This window comes from Pocillopora damicornis, chromosome 10, assembly GCF_964200805.1.
Source record: "Pocillopora damicornis chromosome 10, jaPocDami1.2, whole genome shotgun sequence".
Taxonomy (NCBI): domain Eukaryota; kingdom Metazoa; phylum Cnidaria; class Anthozoa; order Scleractinia; family Pocilloporidae; genus Pocillopora; species Pocillopora damicornis.
In genome coordinates, this window is record NC_142679.1 from 6040218 (window position 1) to 6057503 (window position 17286).

Sequence of the window (17286 nt, forward strand, 5' to 3'; positions counted from 1 at the left end):
CAAGGAAAATATAAAGGATACTGACACGCAATGTCACGGCAGAAGTTTACTTGGACAGCAAGGTATACGTTAGTGTTGGCGGGAAACCTTGTTTGTTTTACAGAGGCAAATCGGCTGAAAATTTTTTTCTGATCTTGAATTAGAACGATCAGCCAACATTAAGAGTATGTAGTTATACTTGGCAAAGGCAGATTTCACGGAGAATTGTTCTTACTGAACATTACACACATACCACCGGCATATTTCGCCGAGCCATTCAAGCACTTGGTTTTTACGTGGGAGGCGAATTGTGGCGTCCTGTTTGTTTTCGGCAAGAATTTTCTGGCGGTGTTTGTTGACTGCTAAGAAACGAAGCTAGTTTCGTTCATCGGTTTCAAATTCGATAGGTAGAAACAGAAGGGAAAGGAATCATCCTCGCGGTGCGTGTGTTATCTACTGTGAAGTCTCGTGAAACATGCGGAGAACTGGAAAAGCCAATGTCTTAACTGCCTTGATCGGCCGGGAAACAAACTTTCGAAGAACTCACGACCACGATTTGTTAGCATCGTACGCCGAAGATGCCTCTGTGATGTCCTGTAATCGAACAAAGGTACGATTTTAGCTCTTGTCATTTTACCGGTCAATGTTTGTAGACTGGTGTTACTGTTGTTGTTTTCATGTCGATTTTCAAGTTCCCTTGAGATTGTGTGACCTTTTTGAACTAAAATTAATCGCTTCAAGATAATTCGTAATATTATTTTATTTTGATCGTGGAGAGGGGTTTTTCAGTATGTTTCTATCATAAATCGCAATTTTACGAAAATTTCCTGTCTTTTTCGTTGATTTCCTATACCATGACGACATTTGTATCTATCACCAGGACACAATAAGCCAAACTTCGTCCGGTTCGGTATCTTCGTTTCTCGCCATGAAGTGGGTGTTAAAGAAGGCATATGTTTCCTACTGTTTAGTTTTCCACTCGACTATATGTCTTCCTTTCATGAAAATTCCTAATCTCGGGCCATTGTGTTCCTCTTAATCGCCTCTGTTTTGTCAATGTCAAGTTCAGATGATTGACGTGCCATTAGCCTCTTGTATCGCCCCAAGTTCACTCCAGTTCATGACCGAAATCTACATTGTTTTTTTTTTCTCAAAATGGACAACAATCTTTTATATTAATATATTTCTCACACACTGCTACCTGAGTATCTTTCATGACCTATATATTTCTGAAGACAGAGCAGATTTTTACTGAAACCTTTCTTTCTTTTTTTTTTCAATTCGTGCACGTAACCACGAGCTTATTGCGTAGTGACCTTGACAAACCTGACGAAAGTAAAAACAACAGTAGTTTGGTCTCTGTTTTGACGAGAGACAATTCCTATCTCTCATTAAGAATTCAGAATTACCCGATTTGTAACGTGGTTGGTGGAAATTCTTATGTAGCTCTTGAAAACACAAGTAGATTTGTCTTGACCTTCGCGGCGCGGCGACCAACCCTGATATACTTCCGGTTCTAAAGAAGGCTTCGATTGTGTTATTGTACAAAGGTATTCGCATCAATCAAAAGCAGTCTCATTTTTTGGCCGTAGTTTTAATTGAAACTTTGTAGTCCAGGTTTTATTTACTATGTCAGGGTGTGGTTCATGGACTTGACCTTGCTCGTTTTTGTTGTACAAGCAAGCCATCAATACGATGCAAATACGCATGTTATGAAAGGAAATTATATTTACTAGTCAGAAGGTGTATTTGAGATCTGAAAATTAAACTTGTTACCATCTGGTGCGATTCAATACGAAATACGAAGACAGACTAAACTTGCACAATTGTACTTTGAGTTTGTTTTACATATCAATCAGGAGATGGCTTCTCAATTAAAACTGAAAACCATTTGAACGTAGGGCAGATAGTAATGGGAAGGAAAAGCTTAAATCACTAAATTAATAAAATTAATGTCCAGTGATATTGCTGTTTTCCAATTTGATATGCTTTCTGATAATTTTTGTCTCTGACATTGGCAGTGGCAGTGCCAATGACCTTGAACTTGGGCAACTTGTATTAAACCAAAATATAACCATACTGTGGGTGATATTTTTTTGTCACAATTAAAACTTGGCTTTCAATATAATCTGTCAAACATGAATTTAAGATAAACCATAAGTAAAAACTTTGTGAGTTACTGTATTTTGCCTTAATATACATAGTAATCATGTGAGGCTCACCTCCAACCAGTGATTTTTTAATTTTTTTATTTTTTATTTCTCTTCTCTGAAAGATGTTATGTACGCACTAGTGAAGACATTAAAAGTAACAATGTCAACTTGAAAATTAAATTTGGCTATAAAGTTTTCTGGATAGTTCTGTCAGTATTTGATTAGAAAAAATTCATAATAAGTGAGAAAGTTATTTAAATCACAGTTGCCCCCTATCTTGCTTGATAATAAATTTTGAAATTAAGTTTAATTTTTTTTTTGAAGCTATGTGCGATGTAACATTTTACTTAGAATATACTGTGTAGACAAGATGGACTTGCTGTCTTTGACACAAGACCAGTATTTAACTTCTACGGTACATGTAAGCTATCTCATTATCCATAACAATTGAAATAAGCTGACATCCCATCCTGTTCTGAAAACATTAAGGGCGACTTACTTACCAAACAAATAGCAGAAGTGATGTATAGCATGTGTATTTCACGTGACAGATAACATGTCGTGAATTTTTTCAAGACCTGTCTGTGCCACTGTAGTCTTGAAATTATGTGACAAAAGCACATAATATTTTATTATTTTTACTGCTTTTACAAAGAAATGATTTAACTACAAATGTTATTATCTTATAGAACTTGGGTGATGTAGATTTTATCTGATCTGTATCAGTTTCCTGTAGTCGTGACTTCCTACCAAAATTTGATAAACCCCTTTGACTGCTGAGATTCAAAAATTAGATTTCCTTATTAAGGATTTTACATCCCTTGCTTAGCTCTGAGTATTTGGTGCCATATGGGAGTTAAAACATTCAGAAAGCTATGAATCTGACATATCCATTTGTATCTCAGATATGTGCCTTGATTTGATTTTCCATATAACTATCTCTAAATTTAAGAGAAAATGAAGTACAAGATTTAACCAAAAGAATAGTATATTTATTATTTTAAATGCCTGGGGAAGAAAAAGGTATTGCTTACCTTAATTTTCAGGCTGAAGATGTAAATAGAAAGTCAACATTTGTAAATCAAATTTTTCATCTTCATAAAGGCCAAATTGAAGCAGCGAGGGTTTTAAGGTTGGGTCCACTAATCTGAGCACTCACCTTTCAGAATTTGTTTCAAATCATCAATCTTTGATTAATTTTTGTGGAAATTTTGGGAGTTACCTGACATGTATCGTGGATATGATTCTATGACAGAGAGACCACTTCGAAAAAATTTCTATGAAAGGTGGTTATATGGCGTTTTTAATGTAATGCATGTATATGATTTTCATGATACTACCGTCTTTTTTCAGACTAAGTTAGAACCTGTAAAATTCCATGACGGTACACAATTTACAAATATAGATGAAATGAAGAAGTATCATAAAGAAGACTTTGAAACTGGTCTCCACTAGATGTAAATTTGTTTGGTTGCGCAATGTAAATTTCTTTCAGTTTCATTTGTTCTTTTTCTACCTTGAATAGTTTTGCTTTGATCTAGAAAATACAGAAACACCATTCCTTCAAAAGCATTTTTATCTCTTCAGCGTAAACTACTTGATACAAGGTTTCATGAATTCTTGCCCTTAAATTACTGCTTTAATGTGCGTGATATCCAGTTCTTGTCATTGTTTAGAATTAAAACAACACGACATGCTTCATACCAATCTATTTTGGTTGCCAATTAAACAAAGAATGTAAATGCCTTTTTGTTTCTAGCCAGCCACCTACTGAATGTCTGAAATAGGCAATAGACTGTTCATGTTATTTTGGAAATAACAATAGTATTAGCTCTGTGACCTGCATGACAAGATGAGTTAAATTTAGCACTTGGTTTTGTTCCTAAATTTTGATGAAACCTATCAGCAGCAGGGATCAAAGACACCTTTATCATAAGGCCAAAAGAGAAACATGAATGTTTTATAACTTCTCATTGGGGGTAACCAGTTTCATGGTGTGATGAATAAATTTTTTCCATTGGTAAATGTATAAATAGCACTCTTAATATTGGGTTTATGAGTGGTTTGCATATTTTAATCTGAGAATGTTCTCATTCAGTAGAGTTTAATGTTGTAAATGTCCTTGAATATACCAGGTACAATATATCTATATTTAAGTCATGGTCAAATGATTAAGACCAGTGAAAAGTTACTACTACAGAATCTTTGTTTGCAAAATTTTGTGGATATGAGTAGAGTCTTTTTAATCCTGTCAGTTTTGCTTCACTTACCAAAATATGTTCCTCTAGGCTAGGATTTTAAAAATACCCTGTTATGCTATTTGTGGATAAATTTGATAATTGTTCAATATGTGTTGTAGGGTTTCAGTACTCGAAAGGAAAAAAAATCAATTTATTTTAATGAGATTTAAGGTGATTGTAGAAGAATTTAATAGATTGGGCAATCATGTGCACAGTTTGGCTTCTCCTCATGAATCAGAAAATAAGGGGATTAAATATTAATGTAATAAGTTATGCTACTTGAGATGAGTAATAACTGACATCTGTTCAAATAAGGCTTATACCGACTTCTTTTCACGTGATGCTATTGAACAATAACAGGAAATTTGCCAACATTCACACAAATTTCCTAAATCCCTAAGCATTAGGCTAATGTTGCATTGCCAAAGTCTATTTTTGCCTGTGTTCTTGTGTAAAAATCCAGAGTTTTCAAGTACGTAAATGCGCATTTTAACATTGTAGGAAGCATGGCTAAATAGATGCTGCATGGCTTCTTTTTTGCAATCAAGGGACTGTCGCCATTTGTCTGAGTGCATTTGATGATGACATTATGGTGTCATAATGTCATCTGTTTGTGATTTTGATCAATGTCCACATGTACATGAACAAATATAAGATCAAAGGAAGTGATCTAAGTGAGTCTGAACTAAAAAAGCTGCCTTTAATATTTGTTCCTTGTTTAGGAATATAGGGTCAATTTACAGTCAATTTATGGTGTACATCTGAAGTGCAGGTATATTGCATTTATTCCTGTGCATCTACCAATAAGTGTCAGTGATTTTTATGCAGATAAAATGCAAATTGAGTAATAATGCGGGGTTGTAGATAATAGCTGGCAGCTGGTGAAGAATGCCAGCTTCTCTGCAAGGTTTCGCCGCCTACTTTCATTGCTTTGAGAGCCCATACAGAGATGATGTTTATCAGGTCTAAACTTGGGCTCAATAAAAATATGAATTTGTACTGCCTATCTTTTCTGAAAACATAAAAAGACTTCTGACTCAAGGGGACTGTCTTTTTGACAAATCTTGCTGTGGTGGCAGGAAAGTACAAACCATATGACGTTTTGTCTGCCCTATTGGATTTTGAGACCCACAACTGTTTACCTTTAAAAAAGCTCCAGCTACTTAAAACCTTAAAGAAAACCCTGATAATGACCTTAATAGTAAATTACCAGTGATATTAAGAGTACCGCTAATTAAAATAGAGATTAGAACTAATAGATAAATTGGAATGTTAAAATTTTAATAGTAATTTGGAACCTACTGTATAAAAGTCCAAGGGTCGATGCTCTCATGCCTTGCGCATGAGATTCACGTGAACAAATTCAATCTCATGCTCTCACACTGGATCTATTCTTTCTCACACATGTAAGATTTTAACTCTCAAGATCTGATTATTAGTCCTCCCCTCTAATGCCACACATTTCCTTCTAAATTAGCTCAAAGAATTTGGTGTTAGATTAAGAATAACAACTTCTATGTGATAAGTTTAGGTATTCTCATTACCTGTTTGCTGGATAGTGTCTGGATATTACAAGGAGAAGTTACCTCTTGGTCACTTCTGGGAGTCCAAGGGTTAAACTGTTGATTTTGAGATAACAAACTGTTTCTTTAGTTAAATACCCATTATTCTTGTAAATATAATCTACTCCTTGTTTCTTTGTTCTTGCTTCAAACACCCACCAACAGTGGAAATTCTTGTACCTCCGTAAAACCAGTCAGTGTGTTTTAAATTACTTTTGCACATGCCGACAACAGACACTCCTCACACATGCTCAGAAAAAGGAATACACGTGTACACTTCCTTTTTATGCCCCCATTAAGTTACCCCACCCCAGGAAGGTGAAGTGTCACATTTGACAGCTTAGTGTTCTGAAATTTCACTGTTTGGCAGAACATCAACTTGACAGCTCAAAAAAGTCCATACTCAAGTTAGAAATGACTTTGTTTTTAAAGGAAAAGTACTCTCTAGAAATTAAGAGCTTTTTGTTTTCTGCCATTTTAAGGCATCACTTGGGGGTTTTCTTAGGTTCCAAAGGATTGTTTAACCTTAGGAAAATAAAAGTTTACACATAAGATATCAAATTTTGAAATAAAAAATAAGGAGGGTATCTATTTACAGGAAATCAATTGACACCAAACAGATCAAAATTTTGCCAGGATATCTCTAACAATTGCCAAAAATGATATCCCGTGTAATAGTTATTTAAACAATGTGCTAAAGGTTATTTACAATTGCCAAAATGCTAAAGGTTGCTATGTTTTTTATTTTCAGGAATGCAAGCTGCCAGGATCACCAAGGTCAACCTTTCTTGTTTGCTTCAGTCCTGATAAGTGAGTTTTATTTTCAGTTCATTGTACCATCATTACTATTGTTATCCCCTTTGGATACTCAACTCATCTTGAATGAATATAATTTGTTTACATTGTTTTGTAATTTTTCTTGGTGTACATGTGTGTTTAATTAACCCCTTACACCTTAACATCAGTATGCATATTCTCCACACTGTTCTTTATACATTTCCTAAGGTGCTGACAAGGAGAATTTGTTAAACAATCAAAAGCTTCTTTTGTTGGTGATCATTTCCTTTATTCTCATGACCTTAATGTGTGATTCAGGGCTGATATTATAGGAAGGAATTTGATGCTTGGAACTCTTAGGATTTAAATAAATAACTAATGAAAATAATTGATTATTTAGCCCTTTAACTCCCAGATTGAATTTGTCATTCTCCTTACTGCCAACCATACAATTCTCATAATGTTAATTCAGAGAATTTAGTATTGGATCAACTTATTATCCCCAAGTTGATATTTTTCTTAATTCTCGTCACTTATCTGGTTGATATTATAAGGAAATTCTGTCTTGGCCACTCATGGGAGCTAAAGGGTTAAATTACTCACTGTTTGCTTCTAGTAGTCTGTAGTTTTAACAAATACTGCTCCTTTCCTGTATCTGGTATCTGTGGAGATTTTGTACATGTGAAAGAAACTTTATGAGTCCAAGGGAAGAAGGAATAACTCAACTAGTTTGAGCAGGCTCCCTGCATTCCCAACCCCACCCTTCTCCCATTTCAATAAACTTTTTTAGTTTAACAGGTAATTTAGTGTTAACAACTGGGTTGAAAATGTAAATTAGCCACCGTAAAGGGTAAAGAAACTGACATTTCGAGCGTTAGCCCTTCGTCAGAGCGATTGAAGAGCGTCGAATTGCTCTGACGAAGAGCTAATGCTCGAAACGTCAGCTTTTTTACCCTTTACGGTGGTTAATTTACGTTTTCAACCCAGTTGTTAACACTAAATTACCTGCTATACTCTCCCACCGACGCAGCACCACAGTTTCTTTAGAAACTTGCCCCTTTATTTTTTAGTTTAAACTTGATTTCCATGTGCATTCTATTACATTAACTATTTCATTTTCTTTACGCACAAAAAAACAAACATAAAACACTGTTATAGTATCATAAGCGATCTAATTGTAATACAGTACATCTAATTTTTCCCAATGGTATCAACCCTGAAATAAATTTATGGCCATGAGAGTAAAGAAAGTGATTAGCGCAAGGTGAAGAAGCTCTTGATTATTAAGTAAATTCTCCTTGTAGGTCCATAGGGAACATATTGAGAACAGTAAAGAGAATTTGCAAACTAAAGCACCTTCTAATCTGAGTTCAACACATTATCTATCAAGCCACTGTATTTTACACTTTCCAGTGAAAGGTTGAATTTTAATTTGTGCTGATAATTATTTTTTTCAGGACCAAAATGGCATCTTCGCATGGAGATCACACTGTGCGTATAGTGGACTGTAAGACATCTAAATGCATAAATACTCTCAGTGGTCATCCTCGCACACCCTGGTGCATTACATTCCACCCATCATCCAATGAGCTGTTGGCATCAGGTTGTCTTGGAGGAGAAGTCAGAGTTTGGAATTTAAAGGTAGAGTAATGTTTGTGCTGAATTCATTATAGGGGAGGAACAGGGATGGATTTTGTGGACGGTACTTGTAAAACTCCTTTATGTTTACATCAAACTGCAGTTGATCTGAAGTTTCTTTGAAAAAATTACTTTGAATAGTCTGTTTCTCACCTTTAAAGGGTCTATATTATTGTGGAGAGGAAGGTGTGTGGGAGAGGAGGGAAGAAGTTTGTCTGCACTTTTAGATGTTTGTCCTTTTGTTGCCTCACTTCTCAGTCTCTGCGTATTCTCAAAATACATATAGTTGCCACTTTCAAAATTACATTAGGGATATGCTCTGCATGGGAACAAAATGCATCCCTTGTTGAAACAGATTTTAAAAACTGGAGAGCAAAACATATGTAGTAAACTAAAACACTATAATTATGAAACAAAAATGTTGCTGCCGTGAAATGTTTTGACTTAAGATAGTTCAGCCTAAATTTCCACTGAGGCAATTATAGTAATAATATATATACATGTTAACATCCTTTCTTTTAACCAATTTACTCCCAGATCAAATTTGTAATTCTCCTCAATGTCAACAATACAACACTTATAATGTTAGTTCAGATAATTTATTATTGGATCAACTAATAATCCCCAAATTGATATTTATTCTCATGACTTATCTGGTTGATATGGTATTGATATTGTAAGGAGAAATTCTGTCTTGGTCACTCATGGGAGTTTAAGGGTTAACCAATTTACTTATAAGAAGTACTCACCTAATTTCCCTTCGCAATATCACCCCTGATCACAAATTTAGGTCACGAGAAAAAAAGGGAAAAAATCATCTGGATTGTAAAACAAATTCTCCATGTCAGCACCTTAGGAAATGTATGAAGAACATTAAAGAGAATGTGCATACTGATGTTAAGGTGTAAGAGGTTGTTGAATCTTTTCAGTGAGAAAGTTATGTTACATTTACCTTCAATGTTATAACATTATTCATCCATGTTAATGTATTTCTGTCAAGACTGGAGATAGTGAAGTGTACACACCTCCTGACAGAGCTGTTATTGCCTCACTTGCCTTCCATCCTACGGACCATGTGGTGCTGATTGCAACCAGCAACAAGCTTCTCTTTTGGAGCTGGGATCAGCCTGAGCCATTTGCTTGTGTACAGACTGCTTCAACTGAAGAAAAAGTTAGGTATGATGCAGCCAAAATTTTCCCCTGTTGGTGAATCTTAAGAGACCAAATTCATTTCCTTGTGTTTGTTGTACTAAAATAAAACATAGGGGTACTGATGAAAAAAAAGTCAAAAAGAACTAAATGATGTGGAGTATCTGAAAAAGTAACAGTATATGTAACCAAAGGCTTCAGAATGCATGCCAGTTCTGTTGTTGCAGTTTGATAACTTACTCCAGCCTCAAGCTTCTCTAAATTTGGGGGTTAAGCTGGTTGTGAAATTTTTGAAAAATCCCATGTTGCTGATAGTCAATGAGAAGAAAATGGGAAATTTGTCTTGTCATGAGTATGGAACAAAGAAAAAATTCTGAGTCCCAATGAGGAATCGAACCTCAGACCAGGATTCCATGCTCCAATGCTCTACCACTGAGCCACAGAGACTCTGCGGTGAGCGAGGTCTACTAAAAAGATTTAAATGTTTATAATAAACACTTTGGAAGTTTTACATGCAATTGCTGATATTTTTCAGATTGGTAGAATTTTCACCTCTTGGTGACCATATTCTTACTGCAGTCACAAATATACCTCAGCCAGTGAGTAAATCTTTCAGTTTCCTAGATAAAATAAAATATACAAAACATAAATTTAAAAGGTAGACTGTGGACTTCTTGGTTGAGTTTATCTTTAGGGTAGAATCACAGATGATGTCAAAATGTGTGCAGAACAAATACTGGAGTGTCTCTCTTATCTTTAACACATTTTGATGTGATCTGTGATCATCAACTTAACAAGCACTCTGCAAAATGTTGTTGCATCTTTATTTTTGCCTTATTCTTGATTGTAAACAGTTCTTGCTCAATGAATTTTGTGGCTTTCTCTTGAACATTTGATCCTAAGAGTGACTGGAATCTTATTTCTCCTAACAAAATCACCCCAGAACCAAACATTAGGGTCCCAAGAATAAAGTAGATGATCACCAACTAAAGATGCTCTTGGTTGTAAAACAAATTCTCCTTGTCAGAACCTTAGGAAATGTATAGAGAGCAGTATGGAGAATTTGCATACTGATGTTAGGGTGTAAAGGGGTTTTACATACTGAATTTTCTTGGAAACAGTTTTCAACGTGAGTGCATGTTTGACAGAACAAAGAAATTTTTTCCGATATGATGTCAACTGTCTTTACTGTGTTAGATTATAAACAACAACCAATTAGTTTTTTTCCAATCATTTTTTCTTCTACAGGCTGATAACCCCAAAACCATTCCATCCAGGTGAGAATATTTTAGAATTTTTGTAATTGTGGATGAAGAAATTCCACAGCAATGTTTTTTTTTTCTAACTTGATTGCTCAGATTGTCTCAAAACAGCTTAATATTAGTTTACATTTTCGTACATGACTCAACATCACCATGGTACATCTGCTGGTGGAAAAAGATCAGTGTTAAAAAAATGATGAATGTGTCATAAAAATCCTTTCAATTTGAGGACAGCTCATAATTTATTGCCTAAGGGGGGGGGGGGTCGGAGGATTTTGGTTGTGTCACAATAAAACTTACCTGATCCATCCATAAGGTTCTCTGATATTCTAATTATCCCCCTCATTGGCAGTCAATTTTCCACACTATGAAGATTCCTCTCTCCTCTAAACTCTGTTTAAGATGACTAATACCCATTTCCGTTCCATGCGATCCCCACAAAATCCACCCCCCTGCACCAGGCGATAAATAATAATGACTACACCCTAAGAGTTGCTAAAGCAATGGTATAATCTGTGAAAGACACATCGATATCTGCAGACCAGGGGGGTTTACAGTAATGGCTTCGTGGTTTGGAAACCACGCTTAGTTCGAAAAGCTACTCTATTCAGGCTTGTAGAATTTATAAAAATTTTCCCCGGGGGGGGGGGAGGTGGGGGGGGGTTAAAGCTAAGCAATGCATGTGAAACTCACCCAGTAGAGAATAAAGGAAATGATTACCTAATAAAGAAGCTCTTGACTGTTAAACAAATTCTCCTTGTCAGCACCTCGTGAAACGTATGGTGAACAGTAAGGAGAATATTCATACTGATGTTAAGGGGTAAAGGATTAGTTTACCATTTTATTGTGAGCTTTATTTAAAAAGCTACGCGTTTTTAAAACACCGTGACTTACTGGTTCATGTGGTTGTATGTACCTCCTGCTAGACAACTAGGTTCTGACAGTCTTAGAGTCTATAACTTTGCTGCCTCAACGTTCGCACGTGCGTAGACGTTTAGAGCCACTCAATTTTCCTTTATTTTTTTATTTTGCTTTGCAGTCGTTCTTCCGTAGTCAACCGTCTTCTGCAATCAGTTGGCAATTCACGTGTGGCCGGCGATCAATTCACTTCGTGCGTGTTGCATCCTTCCACGTCAAGTTCTTCCTCTTCGTCGTCTGCCTCTGCTTCTTCCATGTCCACGGGTCTCGACGCCATTCCTGAAGCAACTAGTAGAACATCTCCAAATTCAGCTGAAAGTATGCCTTACCCAAGCTCTCCATCTTTATCGGGGGAAGCTGAGACAACTTCAAGCTCGGTAATAAATCAAAATGACAACGAGAACCAAGATTACAGAGGAGTATTCGCTGTATTTCGAGCCCGTGATAACAACACTTGGAATTTTGACGTAACTAGTAATGACAATAATTCGGCTGTGTTAGAACATGAATCGGCTGCAAACTCCGTTACTTTTGAGTCTGATTCGAGCGACGACAGCCCTGAAGTGAGCATGAGTGTGACAGCGGGGGATACAGACGTCTATTCTGATACACCGGATGTAGAACTTCCCACCACGCAACAATCCGTACCTTTTGACTCTCAGTATTTTACTTCCGCCCCCGCTGATCAGCCAGATGATCGAGTCGTCGGCGTGGGCCGCGTTATCAATGTCGGTCCCAGCTCATCTCGAAGTAGTTATCTCTCCCACGGCTCCAACCATAGCTCAAGTTTTGCTACACTAGGTGGTAGCCAGGGGTCTGGGACTGCTGTCGCCACGGCAACAGCACGGACGTTTAGACACGTACATACTGCAGTGGTGGTCGCTGATGTAACTAACGGAGGGCCCCAGTTTGCTCTGAGGACTGCGATAAACAGAGCCATTGCAGGGGCATTCGCAGGGTGTGGCGAAGGCGCCGTGGCAAGTAATATAATTAACACTACACATCGTTTACAGTGGTGGGATTTTTCTAGAGTGGAGTTGCCCGATTTGAAAAACAGTGAGTATCAGTAATTGTGTTCGTCTCCTTATCTGCTTACACATCCGTAAGCTCTTAAACTGCCAGAAGTGATTAACAATATAATTCAGCAAACAGTTCGCGAGAATACTCAAACCTCTCAGAGCCTTTAGGTGATGATAAGGTACTAAAAACCATTTCTCCCACCTGTAAATGATTTGCAAATGGCGCAGAGGTAGCTAACGGAGCATTATTTCCAGGTGATAGTCACGTGATTGCCCCAAGCTGTAAGATTCACAACGATGCAAGCTGCGACATATCAAGTGATGGAAAACTACTGGCCACCTTCGTGCCTAGTGCCCAGGGCTTCCCTGATGATGGTGTGGTGGCGGTTTATTCCCTTGAGAAAGCTACGCTAGGACAGTGTCTATTCGCAAAGAAATTTGGTGAGGAAATTTTAAGAACATGGATAAATTTCCTCTACATTATAATTTGCGTTAGAGTTCAGGAACGGGTGGAACGGGAAGTGGTGGGGAGGGTAGGGCAAAGGCACTTGCAGGAAGACCTGGAATACCCCTGAATTTCAGTCAGGATATTTTAGGATTGGAATTAAATTTCCCTATATTATTTGCTGCGTTAGAATTCAAGAACAGACAGAAAAGAGTAAGAGAGGGAGGGGCAGGCGTTCTTGCAGGAAAAAGTGGGAAATCTGTGGGATATCAATGTTGAGAAACTTCGAAATATAATTTTCATTTTTATACTCACCTTTCATTCACTAGAGGTATGAAAATGATGCCATGCACGTAGGGTGTCTTTTCTTTCGTGCTTTTGGTTGAGTCGTTGTTTTTATGTGTATTTCAGGACCGAACGCAATCTCCATAAGTCTGTCTCCCCTGAATCGTTACATTATGGTCGGCTTAGCAGCCAGGCGACTTCACTGGCATCTCACATCTAGACAGGTATATCAATTTGTCACATTAATTGTGTCACTCAACACAGCGGTCAAACATAGAGCATGCACCAAAGGGCCAAATTTTGGCCGCTTACGTGCCAATTTCCCGCGCAAATAAGTGAAAGGAAATTGAAACGTTCATTGGAATCTGTAAAAGGAAACAAAAGTATCGAAGACGAAAACTTTAGCCCTTTCGAACGTAAAAATTATTCACGTACGGGTACCCTGTTGATTTACTATTCTGCTTTGAGCTTTATCAAAATAATTATACGCTTCTAAGAGACCATGATTTTCTGGCATGTGTGGTTGGCTTTTGTAAGACAACCGGGTTCTGACAGCCTCAAAGCACGCCACCCACAGAAGTCACTAAAATGTTTGCACATGCACAGACGTTTGATCGCCTTGTTGTGTTATTCTAAGGCAAGCGCTGGAAAAAATACACTCGCCTATTGCTAAATTTATTACCAGTCATTGTCATTCGAAGCTTGAACGAAGAAATTGCTCAAAACAAGTCAAAAATTTTAAAGTTCGTGGTCAATTCGAGAAGATTAATTTACAAGTCCCGGTGAAGCAGTTTTTCGTATTGATAGTAGCAACATCATCAGCGGAGTTAGATCTGTTCGAGAGAGACGAGATACAGTTGAGGACTGAGTGCATGTGAAAAGATGGGACTCAAAACTACCCACTCATTTTTAACGCATCAAATCTGTTTCGTACGTTTCTGTTCTGTTAAAATCCCAGAGAAAAAAACCTGTCAACAGTTACTAACAGCTCTACAACTTTTTGATCCGTAGAAGTGACTAGCGTCTAATTTCTCCTTACATAATCACCCCTGAATCAAGCAGTAAGAAACTCTTGATTGTTAAACAAACTCTCCTCCTCATCACTCAAGGAAATGTATAGAGAACAGTATGGAGAATATGCATACTGATGTTAGGGTGTATAGGGTTAATAACTGTGTGCTTTAGATAAGGCACACTAGATAAGAGTGAAAGAAATATCCAGCTTGTAGTAATTGAAGTTTGATAATTTTTAACAAAAATTGTTTCAGGTTGTGGCACAAATCTTCCGGCTGACTGGCAAAGAAAGTCCATCAGACGCAGTGAAGGTACTATTCCTAATTTTCCTTTCGCAAAGTTAAGAAAAACGATAGAAAATTTTTTTCCACGGTTGTCGATGAAGAAAGAAAATAACAGACTTTCTAATTGTCACATATGTGTTCGTAATTTTTTAAACAGCCCGTCGTCAGTGTTACGTATGACTGTGACCCTGACCGGCGGAGTCACGTGAGTGTAAATGCAGCGTTCTTCCATCCTCAAGTTGGGAGTGGTTTGGTGTATGGTACAAACAAAGGACATCTGCACATGCGCCAGTTTGGGTAAGACTGTTAGCAATTATATAATTTTTGCCGGGGTTAAACTCTATCACGTTAACATGGTAGAATTTAAACATTTAAGTTCTGAATGAGCGTGAAAATATAGGAGTGACTTTAAGAGACAAATATTTTTTCCTATAAATTTTTTTTTCAGTAGAGTGTCTGTAGAGATCCGGGATTGTTTTGGTTTTGCTTTTCTATGCTCTATGATTGGACCCGAAACCTCGTGCCGCTTTCTTAACCAATCAGATTCAGAACAAAAACCACTCACGACTTTGCCACTCGTGTTTTCTCTTCAATATAAAATATTTCATCCTCCTCGCACTCATTCGCACATAACAGAGTCCCACAAGAAACTCTTGCTGACCATCACCCAAACAAAAACGCATCTAGTAGTTATGTAGTAATCACAAGAGTGGTCTCGACGATAGTCCCAAATGACACCGTTATTTTGAATTTGTTGTGTTTCAGGCGGCGCAGTTTATCCCGGTGGTCGAGTCTTAACTCTTGATTTCAACTATTCCCAGTTGCATTTGCTGCAAGAATATGAACGGAAGGCTTTACAAATACCTCTTTTAATGAGGCGATTTCGGTCCCGACGTCGAGAGAAGAATTCCCTCCGTTTTGCACTTTCTCTCGTGGTCCACTGGGACCCAATTGCGACGGAAGGAGGAGAGGTATTGGAACCGAAACGGCGCAGAAAGAGAATGGCTAGCAGTGCTCAAATGTGTAAACATTTGAAACGATATAAATCGCAGAAGTAGCCAGCAGATCACAAGTTCACAGGCGTGAATTTGTAACCCAAAAATGCTAGGATTTCGTCTTTCATGACTGCAAAAGGAAAGTTACATTGTCAAAGTGAAACATTTGTACACTTGAACAATAAATTATTGTACATACCGCTTTCGCGCTAGCACTCCGTGCGTGTTAGGAATATGACGTCACCTTCCCTTTCAGTCGTGCCAGCGGTGACTTCTTTGGTGCATAAGAGTATGCGCAGTGTGTAACATTGTACATGATCTCTTCAATGAAAATAAATTATTTTTCCTTACATATCGTTTCTACTTTAGCATGTGTGTATTTGACATTGTCAACATGGACGAAACAAGCTGCGAATTTGGTTTTTCTCTTTACGTTTCCCCCTATGCGAAACGTTTTTGCGGAACTTAAAGCGAAACGTGACATTTTTCACAACATCGGTTACCGTACAGGCAAAAGGGTCTCGTCTAACCGTCTCCGTGGTCGTTTTTGAGGACGTCACGCAATATTACGTGACACGTTCATGGTTTCTGCGAATGAGGTTCTAACCTCAGTTGTGTTACATATACCACATTTTACAAGCACAGCTTGGTAAATGAACAACGAATTTACATCTATAAATTAATATCTTGATAATACAAGCATCTCGCCTAAATGCCTTGTTGCCATGTCCGTTGCTGTCTCGTTTTTTAGGCTTTCTGAAGCCTCTTGAACGTGCTATGGGTTTTGAGTTTCCTCCCAGAAGTTAGGAAATGAAATTAGATTTCGAAAGCGTCAAAATACCCATGGAATACCTGCCAAACGGCTCAGTTCCCACGCACAGTTAGAAAGGAGGTTTACGCTCACTTTTTCGCTGAAATTCAATAATTCAAATCTCTACTAACACGAACGTTCAATCTTGGATCCATTTCAAAGCCCGTGTAGAATGCCGGGCCAAACATATGAGGCATGTATTGTCATGCGTGTTGACAAACTATCACAGCCCATGTTTTCTCCATATTTCAAACTGTTGTTGAACATCAACCCAGAACTCGTCATTCAACGTTTAATCTCGCAACGCGCTCTCTCTCCAACAGGGGAGAGGTGGCGTTGTGTGACGTGACCAAATAACGGCTGCGAAGGAGACTAGAGTAAGCGTGACACCAATGTATTTTACTTTTGCCTTAGAAGTTTTTAGGTAATGGAGACAATAGACACAAAATAGCTGTGTGAGTTCGGATAAATTATATTTTTTTTCTTTCTCTTAAGGTAAAGCAATGCGATATTTTCGTTCTTTTAATAGTTATGCTCTTTTTGTGTTACAAAAATAAAAACTTTAGGTAAACAAACTGTCCCATCTCAACCCACCCAGCCAAAAAAGTAACTCTTGTATGCATGCTACGCATGCCTATGTTTTAAAATATCTCAAAAACGTTGGGACATATTTGGAGAACCCTGAGTAGAATGTACGTTGTTACTACGGAAGGAAATTTCTGGCCGAAAGCCAAGAAATGAAATCAAGACGAAAA

The 17286-nt window shown here is 37.5% G+C and overlaps 1 protein-coding gene across 1 annotated transcript; it reads left to right on the forward strand.

Moving 5' to 3' along the window:
- Positions 1-3: 3 nt before the first annotated feature.
- On the forward strand, positions 4-16072 carry LOC113674675 (activating molecule in BECN1-regulated autophagy protein 1A). Its single transcript, XM_027191157.2, has 12 exons — positions 4-589; positions 6686-6744; positions 8169-8352; positions 9350-9525; positions 10034-10097; positions 10747-10775; positions 11800-12734; positions 12953-13138; positions 13554-13651; positions 14696-14752; positions 14883-15022; positions 15491-16072. The coding sequence occupies exons 1-12, from the start codon at positions 455-457 to the stop codon at positions 15528-15530; spliced, it is 2103 nt and encodes a 700-aa protein (XP_027046958.2). The 5' UTR covers positions 4-454; the 3' UTR covers positions 15531-16072.
- The last annotated feature ends 1214 nt before the right edge of the window (positions 16073-17286 follow it).

Excerpts from the sequence above, each read along its gene's own strand:
- LOC113674675 (XM_027191157.2), top strand. The coding sequence starts at position 455 with ATGCGGAGAACTGGAAAAGCCAATGTCTTAACTGCCTTGATCGGCCGG. Across the intron at positions 10,098-10,746 it reads TCACAAATATACCTCAGCCA|GCTGATAACCCCAAAACCAT; the intron begins GTGAGTAAATCT and ends TTTCTTCTACAG. Across the intron at positions 15,023-15,490 it reads CTGCACATGCGCCAGTTTGG|GCGGCGCAGTTTATCCCGGT; the intron begins GTAAGACTGTTA and ends GTTGTGTTTCAG.